The sequence below is a fragment of the Pogoniulus pusillus genome, chromosome 26, assembly GCF_015220805.1.
Source record: "Pogoniulus pusillus isolate bPogPus1 chromosome 26, bPogPus1.pri, whole genome shotgun sequence".
NCBI lineage: Eukaryota > Metazoa > Chordata > Aves > Piciformes > Lybiidae > Pogoniulus > Pogoniulus pusillus.
In genome coordinates, this window is record NC_087289.1 from 469,662 (window position 1) to 482,538 (window position 12,877).

General features: G+C 61.2%; 1 protein-coding gene across 5 annotated transcripts in view; it reads left to right on the forward strand.

Moving 5' to 3' along the window:
- Nucleotides 1-12,877, forward strand: part of EPHB1 (EPH receptor B1) — a 67,653-nt gene that overhangs the window by 15,061 nt on the left and 39,715 nt on the right. For 4 of the 5 annotated variants that reach the window (XM_064165597.1, XM_064165598.1, XM_064165600.1 and 1 more), the window contains exon 2: nucleotides 10,790-10,854. In XM_064165597.1, the coding sequence (XP_064021667.1) occupies nucleotides 10,790-10,854 (65 nt within the window). Of the gene's footprint in view, nucleotides 1-10,789; nucleotides 10,855-11,466; nucleotides 11,561-12,877 lie in introns of those variants that run through there. The other variant, XM_064165599.1, reaches the window with a different exon arrangement.

The window sequence follows — 12,877 nt, forward strand, 5'->3', positions numbered from 1 at the left end:
TTCTGAGTCCTGTGAGCGTGGTGCTTTTTGCCCTGGGGGCCACACCACGAAGGGCTTGGTGGCCTCCTTGCTGTCCCTGCACCCAGCTCTTCCTCCTTCAGGTGTTTCTGCTTTAAGGCTGGCATGGGGAGAGGGTTTCTGCCACCTCTGCTGAGGGAGGTTTCCCTGCTGGGACACCTCTCTTGGCCATCCAGGTGCCCCTGCTGCTGTCATCCCTACAGCTTCTGGGTCCTTGGCTTGCAGCGACCTCAGCTTGTGCCTGCTGCTCCTTCCTGCTGCTCTCCCGAGCTGCTGTGCCATGGGGACTGTGTTGGGGGTGGTGCAGACCTGGCACCCGGCAGCTGGGTGGGCATCTCCTGGCACTCTTGAGTTGTGGGTGCTTTCTCCCACCTGCCTGCCCTCCTAAAGGGCTGCTGGTGGTGAGAGGGCTTGTGACAGCTGTGTGGTGCAGGGGGTGATGGAGGGCAATGAGGCCCAGAGCACCTCCAGCGCTCGAGGTGGTTGATGTCGGCAGGGAAGCACAATCGGGAGGATGGGTCAGTGCCAGCAGCAGAAGGGGTGGCTCTGGAGATGAGCTCCAGGGGAAGTTTATCATCCACTGGTGCCGCCCGAGGAGCGAGCAGAGCTGGCACGGCGTGAAGGGAGCTGCGCCGCCCCTGCAGCGCCGTCCCGCACCCGCCGCGGGCACCTCCTGGCGCCGCTGGGGTTGCCGCTGGGGTTGCCGCTGGGGTTGCCGCTGGGGTTGCCGCTGGGGTTGCCGCTGGGGGCGCCGCTGGGGGCGCCGCTGGGGGCGCCGCTGGGGTTGCCGCTGGGGTTGCCGCTGGGGTTGCCGCTGGGGTTGCCGCTGGGGTTGCCGCTGGGGGCGCTGCTGGGGTTGCTGCTGGGGGCGCTGCTGGGGGCGCTGCTGGGGTTGCCGCTGGGGGCGCCGCTGGGGTTGCTGCTGGGGGCGCTGCTGGGGTTGCCGCTGGGGGCGCTGCTGGAGGCGCTGCTGGGGTTGCCGCTGGGGTTGCCGCTGGGGTTGCCGCTGGGGTTGCCGCTGGGGTTGCCGCTGGGGGCGCTGCTGGGGTTGCTGCTGGGGGTGCTGCTGGGGGCGCTGCTGGGGTTGCCGCTGGGGTTGCTGCTGGGGTTGCCGCTGGGGGCGCTGCTGGGGTTGCTGCTGGAGGCGCTGCTGGGGTTGCCGCTGGGGGCGCCGCTGGGGTTGCTGCTGGGGGCGCTGCTGGGGTTGCCGCTGGGGGCGCTGCTGGGGGTGCTGCTGGGGGCGCTGCTGGGGTTGCCGCTGGGGTTGCCGCTGGGGTTGCCGCTGGGGGCGCTGCTGGGGGTGCTGCCGCCCTCCTTGCTCGCCTGGCAGTGCTGCGGCCGTGCTGCTGGGGGTGCGCGGGGGGACACGTCCCGCTGAGGAGGGGAGAAGAGTCCCCCGAGCTGGCCCTGGCACAGCTGCGCCGCACAGATGCCTGTCCCCATGGGCAGCCTTTGCCCAGCTCGTACCCGTGCAGGCGCCGGGGCCGGGGACAGGGCTCTGCTGCCCAGGCTGGCTGCCAAGCCGTGCCTCCTGCCAGCATCCTCCTCCTCTTCCTCCTCCTCCTCCCTTTCCTTCCCCCCAGGGCTGGTGGGGCTGTGGCTGCTCAGCAGCTTGGCTCCTGCTGCAGTGCAGGAAGAGCTCAGCATAGAATCATAGAATCAACCAGGTTGGAAGAGACCTCCAAGATCATCCAGTCCAACCTAGCACCCAGCCCTAACCAATCAAGCACAGCCCAGAGCTGTGGGGAGCTAAGGCTGGCACGGGGCAGTTCTTGGGTACCCTCTCCCAGAGGATGAGCTCCAGGGCTCCTGGCACAAGGGCATGTGGTGGGATGGAGGCCCTGGTTTTGCCTGCAGTCTGCCTAAAGCTTGTGAAGGGGTCCTGAAGCCCCTGCTGGACACCCCCTTGAAGGGCACTGCCCGAAGGGGGGTTGCCAGCCCTGTGAGGCAAAGAGGAGCAGGCACTCGGCAGAGTCCAGTGCTGCTGTCCCCAGCATGAGAAGGGGACAGAGGTGCTGAGTGAGGCCAGAGGAGGCCACACAGATGCTGCCAGGGCTGTAGCAGCTCTGCTGTGAGCACAGGCTGAGGGAGCTGGGGGGGTGCAGCCTGCAGAGGAGAAGGCTCCAGAGGCACCTCAGAGCTGCTGCCAGTGCCTGAAGGGAGCCTGCAGGAAGGCTGCAGAGGGACTTGTGCTGAGGGGGTCTGAGCCAGGCCAAGGGCAATGGTTTGGAGCTGAGGAAGAAGTTGTTGAGTGTGAGGGTGGTGAGAGCCTGGCACAGGCTGCCCAGGGGGGCTGTGGCTGCCTCCTGCCTGGGGGTGTTCAAGGTCAGGCTGGGAGGGGCCCTGGGCAGCTGAGTCCAGCTGAGAGGTGTCCCTGGGCATGGCAGGGGGTTGCAGTAGCTGAGCTCTGAGCTCCCTTCCATCCTGAGCTGTTCTGTGCCTCTGTGGTTCAGGCAGATTCCATTAGAGCCCTGCTGGCCTCTTGGAGCTGCTCAGCACCAGGCTGCTCAGCACCTTGCCTGAGTGGACCTTTGGGAATCTTGCCAGACAGAGTTTGTTGTGCCCTCCCAGGGCAGCCTCTGTGTGCAGGGTTCCCTAAAGCTGCCTGAGGTCGACAGTCAAAGGCTGAGAGGATGTTGGATAGGTCCAGATCCTGGCCCCTGGCTGCTTTGAACGAGGAAAAAATGACTCTTGGGAGCCTGCCTGGCTGGGAGACACTGCCCTGGGCTCGCAGGGCATGCCAGGAGGCAGTGCTGGCACCTGGGGCCAGAGCAGAGGGCAGCTCAGAAGGGCCTGCTGTAGGCACTCTGCCCTTGGTGCAGGACCTGATGGCTTCCTCGCTCCCCCTTCACCCCACCTGTGCAGCCTCCTGCTGGGGGCCCTGGCAGGCCACGGGGCACTGTGCCAGAGGCTCCAGGCAGAGCCTTCCCATCCGTTTCCAGAGCAGGAAAAACGTCTTTCCTGCCAGGGTGCTGCAGCCCGGGGCAGGCTGCCCGCAGAGCCTGGGCACTCTCTGCATGCACAGGGCAGGTGTGCAGGGTTTGAGCCTGGGCAGCCTGCTGCCTGTGCCCCTGCCTTAGCTGGGGGTTAACTCTTCAGAGGCCCCTTCCGAGCCTCACCACTCTCTCACCCTCACCTGTCCTGCTGGAGGCTTCCCTGCTCTGCCAGGGTGCCACAGATTGCTTTGCCTTTCCCCCTCTGCCTCTTTTGCCCTACTGAGCTGACTCCACCTGCTGCCAAACCCAGGGAGATGGGCAGGGGGGAGTGGGGGGTGGCCTGGGGAACCTTTTGCAGCTTCTTGTGTCCGAGCTTCAATGTTTCCACCTCCTTTCCTTGAGGTGGCTCTGGGTGGCCAGGGCTCAGCTTGCCCTGTCCAGTGGCAGCCAAAGGATCCTGGTGGTTTACTCTCTTGCTCCCTACCTTCCTTCCTCTGCCCCTGGCAGGGAGTTGCAGTAGCTGATCTCTGAGCTCCCTTCAACCTGAGCCATTCCAGGATCATCCAGCCCAAGCCAAGGCAGACTCCCCTGAAAACAAGGTCACGCAGGAACACATCCAGGTGGGTTTGGAGTGCCCCTGGAGATGGAGACTCCACTGTGTAGAGGCAGCAGTAGACTCCACCATGTAGAGGCAGTAGGGCACCTGCTGCTCTGTTTCTGAGCAGCTCCAAGGCTCAGGTGAAGGCAGCTGAAGGTCTGCCCGTGGCTTTGTGCCGTGGTGCCATGGGAGCCTTTGGCAGTGTGATGGTGTGATCACAATCACTGCTTCTGTCCTCCACAACCTCCCTGGAGGTGTCCAAGGGCAGGCAGGATGAGACCCTGAGCAAGCTGGGCATGGTGGGAGGTGTCCCTGGGCATGACACTGGATGAGCTTTAAGGTCCCTTCCAACCCAAGCCATTCCATGAAGCTGTATTCCCAGTTTTTCTACAGCAGGTCTCCAGCTTGGAAAGCAAAAGGTACTCAGGGCCCTGCGTCCTCTCTTATCTTCCCCTCCCATGTGAGTCCCTTTGTCTGCTTTCCCTGCCCTGCAAGCTTTTTGTTTTGGCAACTCTTAGTCATTTCCTTCCTTCCCTCTCTCTTATCTCTGCAGTTCTCTTTCTCCTCTCTCTCTTCCTCTCTCCCTTTCCCTTCCCTCTGATTTATTTGCAGGCAGGTTATCCAGGTTGTCCCTTTGATTAACTGGAGCTCTGCTTTGGGATGATGTGACCTGGGTCACAACCACCCCAGGGTGAGCTACAGACTCGTGTGGTTGGAAAGCTGCATCTTGGAGAGGGACCTGGGGGTGTTGGTTGATGTGAGCCAGCAGTGCCCAGGTGGCCCAGCAGGCCAGTGGCATCCTGGCTTGTGTCAGAAGCAGGGTGGGCAGCAGGGACAGGAGGGCATCCTCCTCTACGCTCAGCACTGGGGAGGCCACACCTCGAGTGCTGTGTTCAGCTCTGGAGCCCTCAGCACAGGAAGGACATTGAGTGGCCTGAGCCCCTCTGCCCTGCTCAGGCAGGGGGGCTGGACTGGATGGTCTCCAGCATGGCAGGAGCTGGAAGGGACCTCCCAAGATCATCCAGTCCTATACCTCTGCCAGAGCAGAACACTCAGGTGCAGAGCAGAGGGGCAGCAGAACCTCCCTTGCCCTGCTGGCCATGCTCCTCTTCATGCACCCCAGGATGCACTTGGCCTTCTTGGCCAGGAGGACACCTTGCTGGCTCAAGGTGCCTGCCAGCACTCCTGTCAGAGAATGCACTGGGTTGGAAGTCTGAGGTTCAGGATGTGCTGAAGCTTTGCAGGAGTGGCCTGGACCATGTCCTTGGGATGCTGTGGTCAGAAGTGTGGTCATGGAGAGCAACCTGGAATTCCTTGGGTAACCTCCTGGGTGTGCTTGAGCCACTCCATCCGTGGGGGGTCGTGAGTTAGTCCCCCAGCACCTGTGGGACTTTGTGGCCATTGGCACGGAGAGAGGTGGTGCAGGGCAGCAGTGTGCAGGTGGTGCTCAGCCTGGGGTCACGGCAGGCACAGGCTGGTGGCAGCTCAGCAGTTAATGCTGCTGGTGCTGGTCCTTGTAAGGAAGCAGCTTGGCTCTGCCTCTCCGTTGTTCCCTGTCTCTGGGAATGTCACCAAACTTGGACAGAAGCTTCCCAAGCTGTGCGCTCGCCTTGGGCTGGCTCTGCCGAAGCTCTCCGAGAGGGGGCAGGGAGAACGCCTGGCACTTGGGAGCCTCACAGGGGAAGGATGCTCGGGGAAAAGGCTCCTCGTGGTTGCTCTCTGGGAGGTATGGCATGGGGCTGTGGCTGCCCTGGGGCTTGGCCCCGGGGCTGGACCCTGCAGTGACCCCTTGGCACTTGGTCAGGCTCTGCACATCAGGCCAAGTCTCTGAAGAGCCCACCCAGGGGTCATCCTCTGCCCTGTCGATGCTGGGACCCCAGCCCCGTGTGGCTGCCCTTGCCCTGCCCCTCACTGGGGGCTGCCCTCTCTCTCCTGCCTCCACAGGCACCTCTCTGCTCCCCATGCAGCCTGGGGGGCTTCTTTCCAGCAGCTGGCAAGCTTTCCAGATCTTCTCTCCCCATCTGTTGTTACCCAGCCTTCTCTCTCTTATTTCCCTTAATTTCTATCTTTCTCCTCTTGGCTGTCTTGGCCCTGCCTGCCTCTCCCTGCATATGCCCAAGCATTTGCTTTCGAGTGCCTCGGGCTGGTTCTTGCTGGTACCCACTTGCAGGAGTGAGAGCTGCTGCTCCTTGCCTGGGGAGAGGCTCCACCTTCCCCCGGGCATCTGCTGAGGAGTGCAGCACCCAGAGGAGTTTTCTCATGGCCTCCCTGCACGGAAAGGTTACTGTCAGAGCTCTCTCTTGCGTGGCAGTGTCAAGACGTGGTGCAGTGGGCTTGGTCTCCTCACCTTGTCTCTGCACACAGGCAGGCTCTGACGCTTTGCTGGGGAGCAGTCAGACCTTCTGGTGGGACTCAGCAGCAGCCTTCCCTGTCGGGGACATCTGAAGTAAGTTTCAGGATGAGGGTCCAGGAGGCAGGCTTGGGATGCACTATTCACAGGATCATATGCAGGGCTGGGTTAGAAGGGACCTTAAAGGGCATCTCCTTCCCACACCCCTGTCATGGGCAGGGACACCTCCCATTAGCCCAGGTGGCTCAAGGCCTCATGCAGCCCCAGCTGTGCTGAAGAGTCTTTCTGGAAGAGGCTTAAATGCTCTTGGGAAGGGTTGTTGGCAAGGTGGCATCAGGCGCCTGCTCCCCGCCTGGCTGCTCTCACCCTAAATGTCTGACTCAATCCTCACAGCCCTGAATGGTACCAACCTGGCCCTTGCCCCTCCACACTGCAGTGTCTGCTGCTGCGGGTCTAGAAGAGGCCACCAAGATGCTCAGAGGCTGCAGAAGCTCTGCTGTGGGGCCAGGCTGGGAGAGTTGTGGCTGTGCAGCCTGGAGAGGAGAAGGCTGCAGGCAGTCCTCAGAGCAGCCTGGCAGGAGCTGAAGGGCTGCAGGAGAGCTGGGGAGGAACTTTGGAGAAGGTCTGTGAGTGCCAGGCTGAGGGACAATGGCTTTGAGCTGAGAGAGGGGAGAGTGAGAGTGGAGAGGAGGGAGAAATTGTTGGCAATGAGGGTGGGAAGAGCCTGGCACAGGTTGCCCAGGGAGGTTGTGGAGCACAGCATGGGATCAAAGATCACATTCTGTGCTTCTGTGCTCCACAACCTCCCTGGAGGTGTTCAGGGCCAGGCTGGACGAGGTCTGGGCAGGTCATAGTAGGGGGTTGGAGCTGGATGAGCTTTCAGGTCCCTCCCAATGCCCCCCAACCCGTGAGTCTCTGAGCTCTGGACAGATCTGTGGGCAGTCTCCCCAGGAGGCTGTGTGGAGCTCAGGGTGGCAGCGAGCGTTCCCTGCCCGCCTTGAGTGCCACCACAGATGGGTGCTCTGCTCGGTGGCAAGGCTGCTGCTGCATTCTAATTGCTGGCATCTCTCCTCGTTAGGGGTGTAATTGTGAGGAGCCGTTTGGGTTTGTATTGATAATTAGGGAGTGGAACAGATGGCGAAGGCTTAGTTTAAAGCAACGTGTCCATTAGAGAAACCTACTGCGTGCAGCTGAAGCTTCTTCACTCCAGAGCTCAGCTCCTTTTCCCCCTCAGACACTGCTGCCTGGGCAGCTGCCTTCAGTGGTGGCTCAGGGCCTGAAGACTTCTCCCATTGAATGTGTCAGCATCCCTCACAGAGTCACAGACTGCACTGGACTGGGAGGGACCCTCCAAGGACATCCTGCCCAACCGCTCTGCAGGCACAGGGACAGACAGCTCCAGCCAGAGCAGGCTGCCCAGGGACACATCCAGCCTGACCCTGAGTGTCTGCAGGGATGGGGCATCAGCCACATTCCTGCCCAACCTGTGCCAGTGTTCCACCACCCTTACTGAGCTTCCTCCTGATGTCCAACCTAACTCTGCCCTGCTCCACTTCCAAACCACTGTCCTTGCCCTGTCCCCACAGGCCCTGCTGAGCAGTCCCTCCCCAGCCTGCCTGCAGGTCCCTTGCAGATATTTGCAGGCAGCTCTGAGGTCTCCCTGCAGCCTTCTCCTCTCCAGGCTGCACACAGAAGCACAGAATTAACCAGGTTGGAAAAGACCTTTAACATCACTGACTCCAACCTATCACCTAACCCTTCTAACTAACTGTAACTAACCCCTGGCACTAAGTGCCTCATGCAGCCTCCTCTTGAACACCCTCAGGGATGGGGACTCCACCACCTCCCTGGGCAGCCCATTCAAGGGAGATGTTGAGGTGCTGGAAGGTGCCCAGAGCAGGGCAGCAAGGCTGGGGAGGGGCCTGGAGCACAGCCCTGTGAGGAGAGGCTGAGGGAGCTGGGGGTGTGCAGCCTGCAGCAGAGGAGGCTCAGGGCAGAGCTCATTGCTGTCTACCCGAAGGGAGGCTGTAGCCAGGTGGGGCTGGGCTCTGCTGCCAGGCACTCAGCACTAGAAGAAGGGGACACAGCCTCAGGCTGTGCCAGGGCAGGTTCAGGCTGGAAGTTAGGAGGAGTTCTCTGTTGGGTTCCAGCCAATAGTCCCTGCATCACCCTGTGCTCTGCTGCCTCAGTTTTCCCTGGGTGGCACAGGGACACCACCTGTGCTGCAGGGAGAGCCACCAAGCTTTGAGGGGCTCTCGGAGCAGCTCTCCCTACGTAGCCTCACTGGGAGGGACACCGGTAGGTGTTGGCCTTTTGCTTTCTCCATGGCATCCTGGGCACCTCAGCAGGCTGCTTGCTAGAGGGGCTGTGTGGCTTAGTGGCTGCTTCACGAGGAGCAGGGCTGCCTGCAAGGGAAGGAGGGCTTGGTGGTGGTGGGAAGGTGGAGGGAGGTGGGAGTGGGAACTTGCTGGCGGTCTGCAGCACAAGCCCCCTGCTCTCTTTGAGCCTAGGGAGGATTGCAGCTGGGATTCGTTGTTCGTAGCTGGCCCCTGAAGAGAAGCTGAAGTGGGAGAGGGGCGAGGAAGCTGTTGAGGGTTCTGGAGAAAGGTCTGGTGAGGAGCACTGGAGGGACCTGAAAGGAGGTTGGAGCAAAGTTGGTGTTGCTCTCTTCACTCAAGTAACTGGTGATAGGATGAGAGGCAATGGCCTCAAGCGGCAGCAGGAGAGGTTTAGGTTGGACATCAGAAGAATCTTCTTGACTGAAAGGGTTCTCAAAGGTTGGTACAGGCTGCCCAGGGAGGTGGCTGAGTGCCCACCCCTGGAGGTGTTTGAGAGAGGCAGAGCTGTGGTGCTGAGGGCCATGGCTCAGCCCCAGCCTGGGCAGAGTTAGAGAGTGGTTTGGGTTGATCTTAAAGGGCTTTTCCAGCCCAGGCGACTCTGAATCTCACCAGAAAGGGACTGAAACCTTACCAAGTGGCAACGTGCAGCGGGAAGGCCACCCGGCTGTGCCGTTCCTGCGTGGGCTGAGGGCAGGACAGCACCTCTGCAGGGCGAACTGCCAGCAGGAGCAGGCTGGCACCGTGCAAGACACATGCGAAGTTGGGTGCGGTGGGCTCAGAAGCCCCTGTGGCAGTGCCGCCGCAGCACCCCAGGAGCCTCGCCGTGCTGGGAGGCACCTCCGGGCTGTGAGGGCTGCCCCCGCCGCGCTGCCTGGGCAGCAGCCGTGGCAGGGCTGCGGGGAGCGGGGATGCTGCTCGGTGCTGGCAGGGTGGGGAGCTCCTGGCGGCGGTCCGGCGGGCAGCGCGGGGCGGGAGCGGGGCCGGGCCGGAGCTGCGCTTCCCTCCGGCCAGCGCCGCGGCGGCTGCGGGGTGCGCGGCGGCGCTCGGGCGGTCCGGGGCTGGCTTTGGCTTCCTGCCTCTACTTTCTCTGGTCGCACCCTTGTCCTGCGGCTGCCCTCGGTACCTGGCAGCAGGGAGGGGACGGGGCCGCTCGGCCCTGGCGGCCGGTGGCAGCGCTTCTCCTGCTCCGGTTCGGGTGAGCCAGAGGAGGTTGAGGCACGGAGCTGCCAGTCTGCAAACAAACAAATGCAGGCTGGGGGGGCTGCCCGTCTGTTTCTGCCTATTGTTGTTGCTCTCGCTCTTCTGCTTGTTGTGTGCTGTTGGTTGCCGGTGTGGGTTTTTTGTTTGGTTTGGTTTGGGTTTGTTGTTTTTAAAGAGAAAGCCTGGGCAGTGCCAGCTGCATGCCAGCTCCATGCCACGGGACACAGTGGTGGGTCTGGGAGGGACCTCTGTGGAGAGACTTCTCATCAGGGTGTCTAGAGACAGGCCAAGGGGGAATGGTTTGGAGCTGAGGCAGAGCAGGGTTAGACTGGAGCTGAGGAGGAAGTTGTTGAGTGTGAGGGTGGTGAGAGCCTGGCACAGGCTGCCCAGGGAGGCTGTGGCTGCCTCCTCTTTGGAGTGCTGAAGGCCAGGCTGGATGAGGCCCTGAGCAGCTGAGTCTAGTTAGGTGTCCCTGCCCCTGGCAGAGGCTTGCAGTAGCTGATCTCTGAGCTCCCTTCAACCTGAGCCATTCCAGGATCATCCAGCCCAAGCCAAGGCAGGCTCCCCTAAAAACAAGGTCACGCAGGAACACATCCAGGTGGGTTTGGAGTGCCCCTGGAGATGGAGACTCCACTGTGTAGAGGCAGCAGTAGACTCCACCATGTAGAGGCAGTAGGGCACCTGCTGCTCTGTTTCTGAGCAGCTCCAAGGCTCAGGTGAAGGCAGCTGAAGGTCTGCCCGTGGCTTTGTGCCGTGGTGCCATGGGAGCCTTTGGCAGTGTGATGGTTTGGGAGTTGCCTGTCCCCACACACAACGAATTCACCCAGACCAGGCTCAGCTGGCTGGAAGTTGAGGACTGAAGGCTTCCATTCACAGCTCAGCACAATGCCCAGCAGGTGCTTACAATAGGTCACAAATACACACAGCTGCACTCAGAAATGTGCAAGTTAAAGGTACCACAGAAACACAGCTCTCCTCAGAGACCAGAGTCCCCAGGAGGGGCTCCCAACCACCCTTCCGCCTTCCTTCCACCCCTCTGCCTTATCCCAGAGTCTGCCTGACGTGCGAAGTGAGGGTCAGCACAGGGGGCTAGAAGCAGAAGGATTAGTTACACAGGTCCAAGCAGAGCAGCAGAAGCCCAGGGAGAAAACCCAGAGCCTGAAAGACTCTAAGGGACAGAACTGTCTTCTCTGTGCTCGTGGCCTTGCTTTTACACATCTGAGCAAGCCTGTGAGTGAGGCAGAGGTGAGCAGTGTTTCCTTCTCACAGCCTGTCGTCTAGTTCCTCTCGTCAGGGCATTGCGGTGAGCCCAGGCAGTAACCAGTGCGCTGCCCTTGTGTCTCCTCAGAAACCTTGATGGACACGCGGACGGCGACGGCCGAGCTGGGCTGGACTGCCAACCCTCCTTCAGGGGTAAGTGCCCTCTGCCCAGGTGAGCCTGGTGCCAGCCCATGGCCTTCACCTCCTTACCTGACAATGCTGGCGGGCGTCTGAGGAAGCGGCAGTGGGAGCAGCAGTGCCACATGGGGCGGCCAGGACACTGCCACGCTGCCAGGTGTGGCTGCTCCAGGGCCGTGTCCCTTCCTTGAACCGGGCCTGGGTCTCGGTCAAGGTGGAGCTCTCCTGGGCCCCCACCATCTCTCCTCCCAGGTGAAGGGTCAAGGTGGAGCTCTCCTGGGCCCCCACATCTCTCCTCCCAGGTGAAGGGTCAAGGTGGAGCTCTCCTGGGCCCCCACCATCTCTCCTCCCAGGTGAAGGGTCTGTCCCCAGCTCGTGCCTCCCCTCTGCCTGTGCCAAAAGACTTGTAATTAGGAGGCATTAGCAGGCTCAAAGCAGCTTTCCTACCTGGAACATCATCCCTAATTGCACTCGGCAGTGCTCTTCCCTGGCTATTAATGTCACTTTTATGAAGTAATGAGGAACAAAACACCCTGAGGCACTTAAACCAGCTTTTATATAGAACAGGAGCCTTTGAGGAATGGAGGCATAAAACAACCTGACTCACATTGCCCTGGCAGACCCACCGAGAGACAAGCCAGGGAGCAGAGGAAGGCTGGTGGGAGGGGATGCCAGCTGATGGATGGACATCACGGTGGGCCAGGCAGCTGGATGGGCAAAGGTGGGTCCAGCAGCAAGGTGTGTCCCTGGGGCTTCCAGGATGTGGCACTAAGGGGAAAAGATGCCAGCTTGTGTCTTTGCTGGTGTGTGACTGGGTTGGCCACGCCTGCACACCACCGCCGAAGCTGAACCACAGTGGGCACAAAATCCTCTGCTGGCACCTCAGAGGCCCTTGCAATGTGGCACTTTGCCACTGAGTGGCTTTGGAAGAGGCCTGGGCCTGGGTAAACTGTTGGCAAAGTGCAGAAGGGCCACGTGCAGGTGGTGGGGATGAAGCCTGAGTAGCTGCCTGCAGCTCACACAAAGCAGGAGGGGGCTCCTGCCCCGGGGGGTCCTGCCTCGGGCACAGCCAAGCCTCTCTCCTCTGAGAGTCGCTGGGGAGTCCTTACAGGAGCATCTCTGCACAAAGCACTTTCAACTCCCAGGTTCTTTCTTCCAAAGCTGTAGAGTCTGGAGCATGTGCTGAGGAGTGTGGCCAGCCCCTGTGCCCGTGGACTTCCCTCTGCAGCATCAGGCCTGCTCTGGGTGGGTGCAGAGCATCTGTATCTGTGCTGGCACGGAGGCTCTTGGGCGTCTTTGGCAGGGACATGGACAGTGGGACTGAGGCACCCTCGGCAAGTCTGCACCAAGCTGTGTGGTCCAGCTGACAGGCTGGAGGGAAGGGATCCGGCCAGGGGGAGCTGGAGAGGCGGGCCCAAGCCAGCAGCCAAACAGCCTCAACTCTCTCTGCCTGCCCTTACAGCCCTCCGGTGGTCTTTGTGGCCTTGTCTGGGCATTCTCCAGCAGGTCCATGTCTCTCTTGTCTTGGAGATTTCTTGGCTGTGGTGCATCAGCTCCTTGGGGAGTCTCCAGGTGTTGGTGCAGGTTGGCATCATCCAGTTGTGTGCTGTTGTGCCTCCCTGTGAGCTCAAGGATATCCACTGTGGCATTGCTGCTGGCCATGGTGCAGGGCACTGGGGGTGCCTGAGAATGCTGCTGCCAGAGCAGGGCTGAGTGAGAAGGGATGGGCTGCATAAAGCTGCCCATGGGACTCTGCCATCAGGGACTAGGCACAGTTTGCTGCTGTCCCCTAGCTGGAGCTGCAGCCTGGCTGGAGCTGCTGCCCTGCTGTGCCACTGGAATGGGCTGCCCAGGGAGGTGGTGGAGTTGCCATCCCTGGAGGCGTTCAAGCCAAGCCAGGTTGGGGCACTTAGTGTCATGGTCTGGTTGATTGGCCAGGGCTGGAGGATAGGTTGGGCTGGGTGAGCTTGGAGCTCTCTGCCAGCCTGCTTGGTTCTATGAGTGGTGCTGCAGCGGCAGCTGTGCCCCCTCTCAGTGC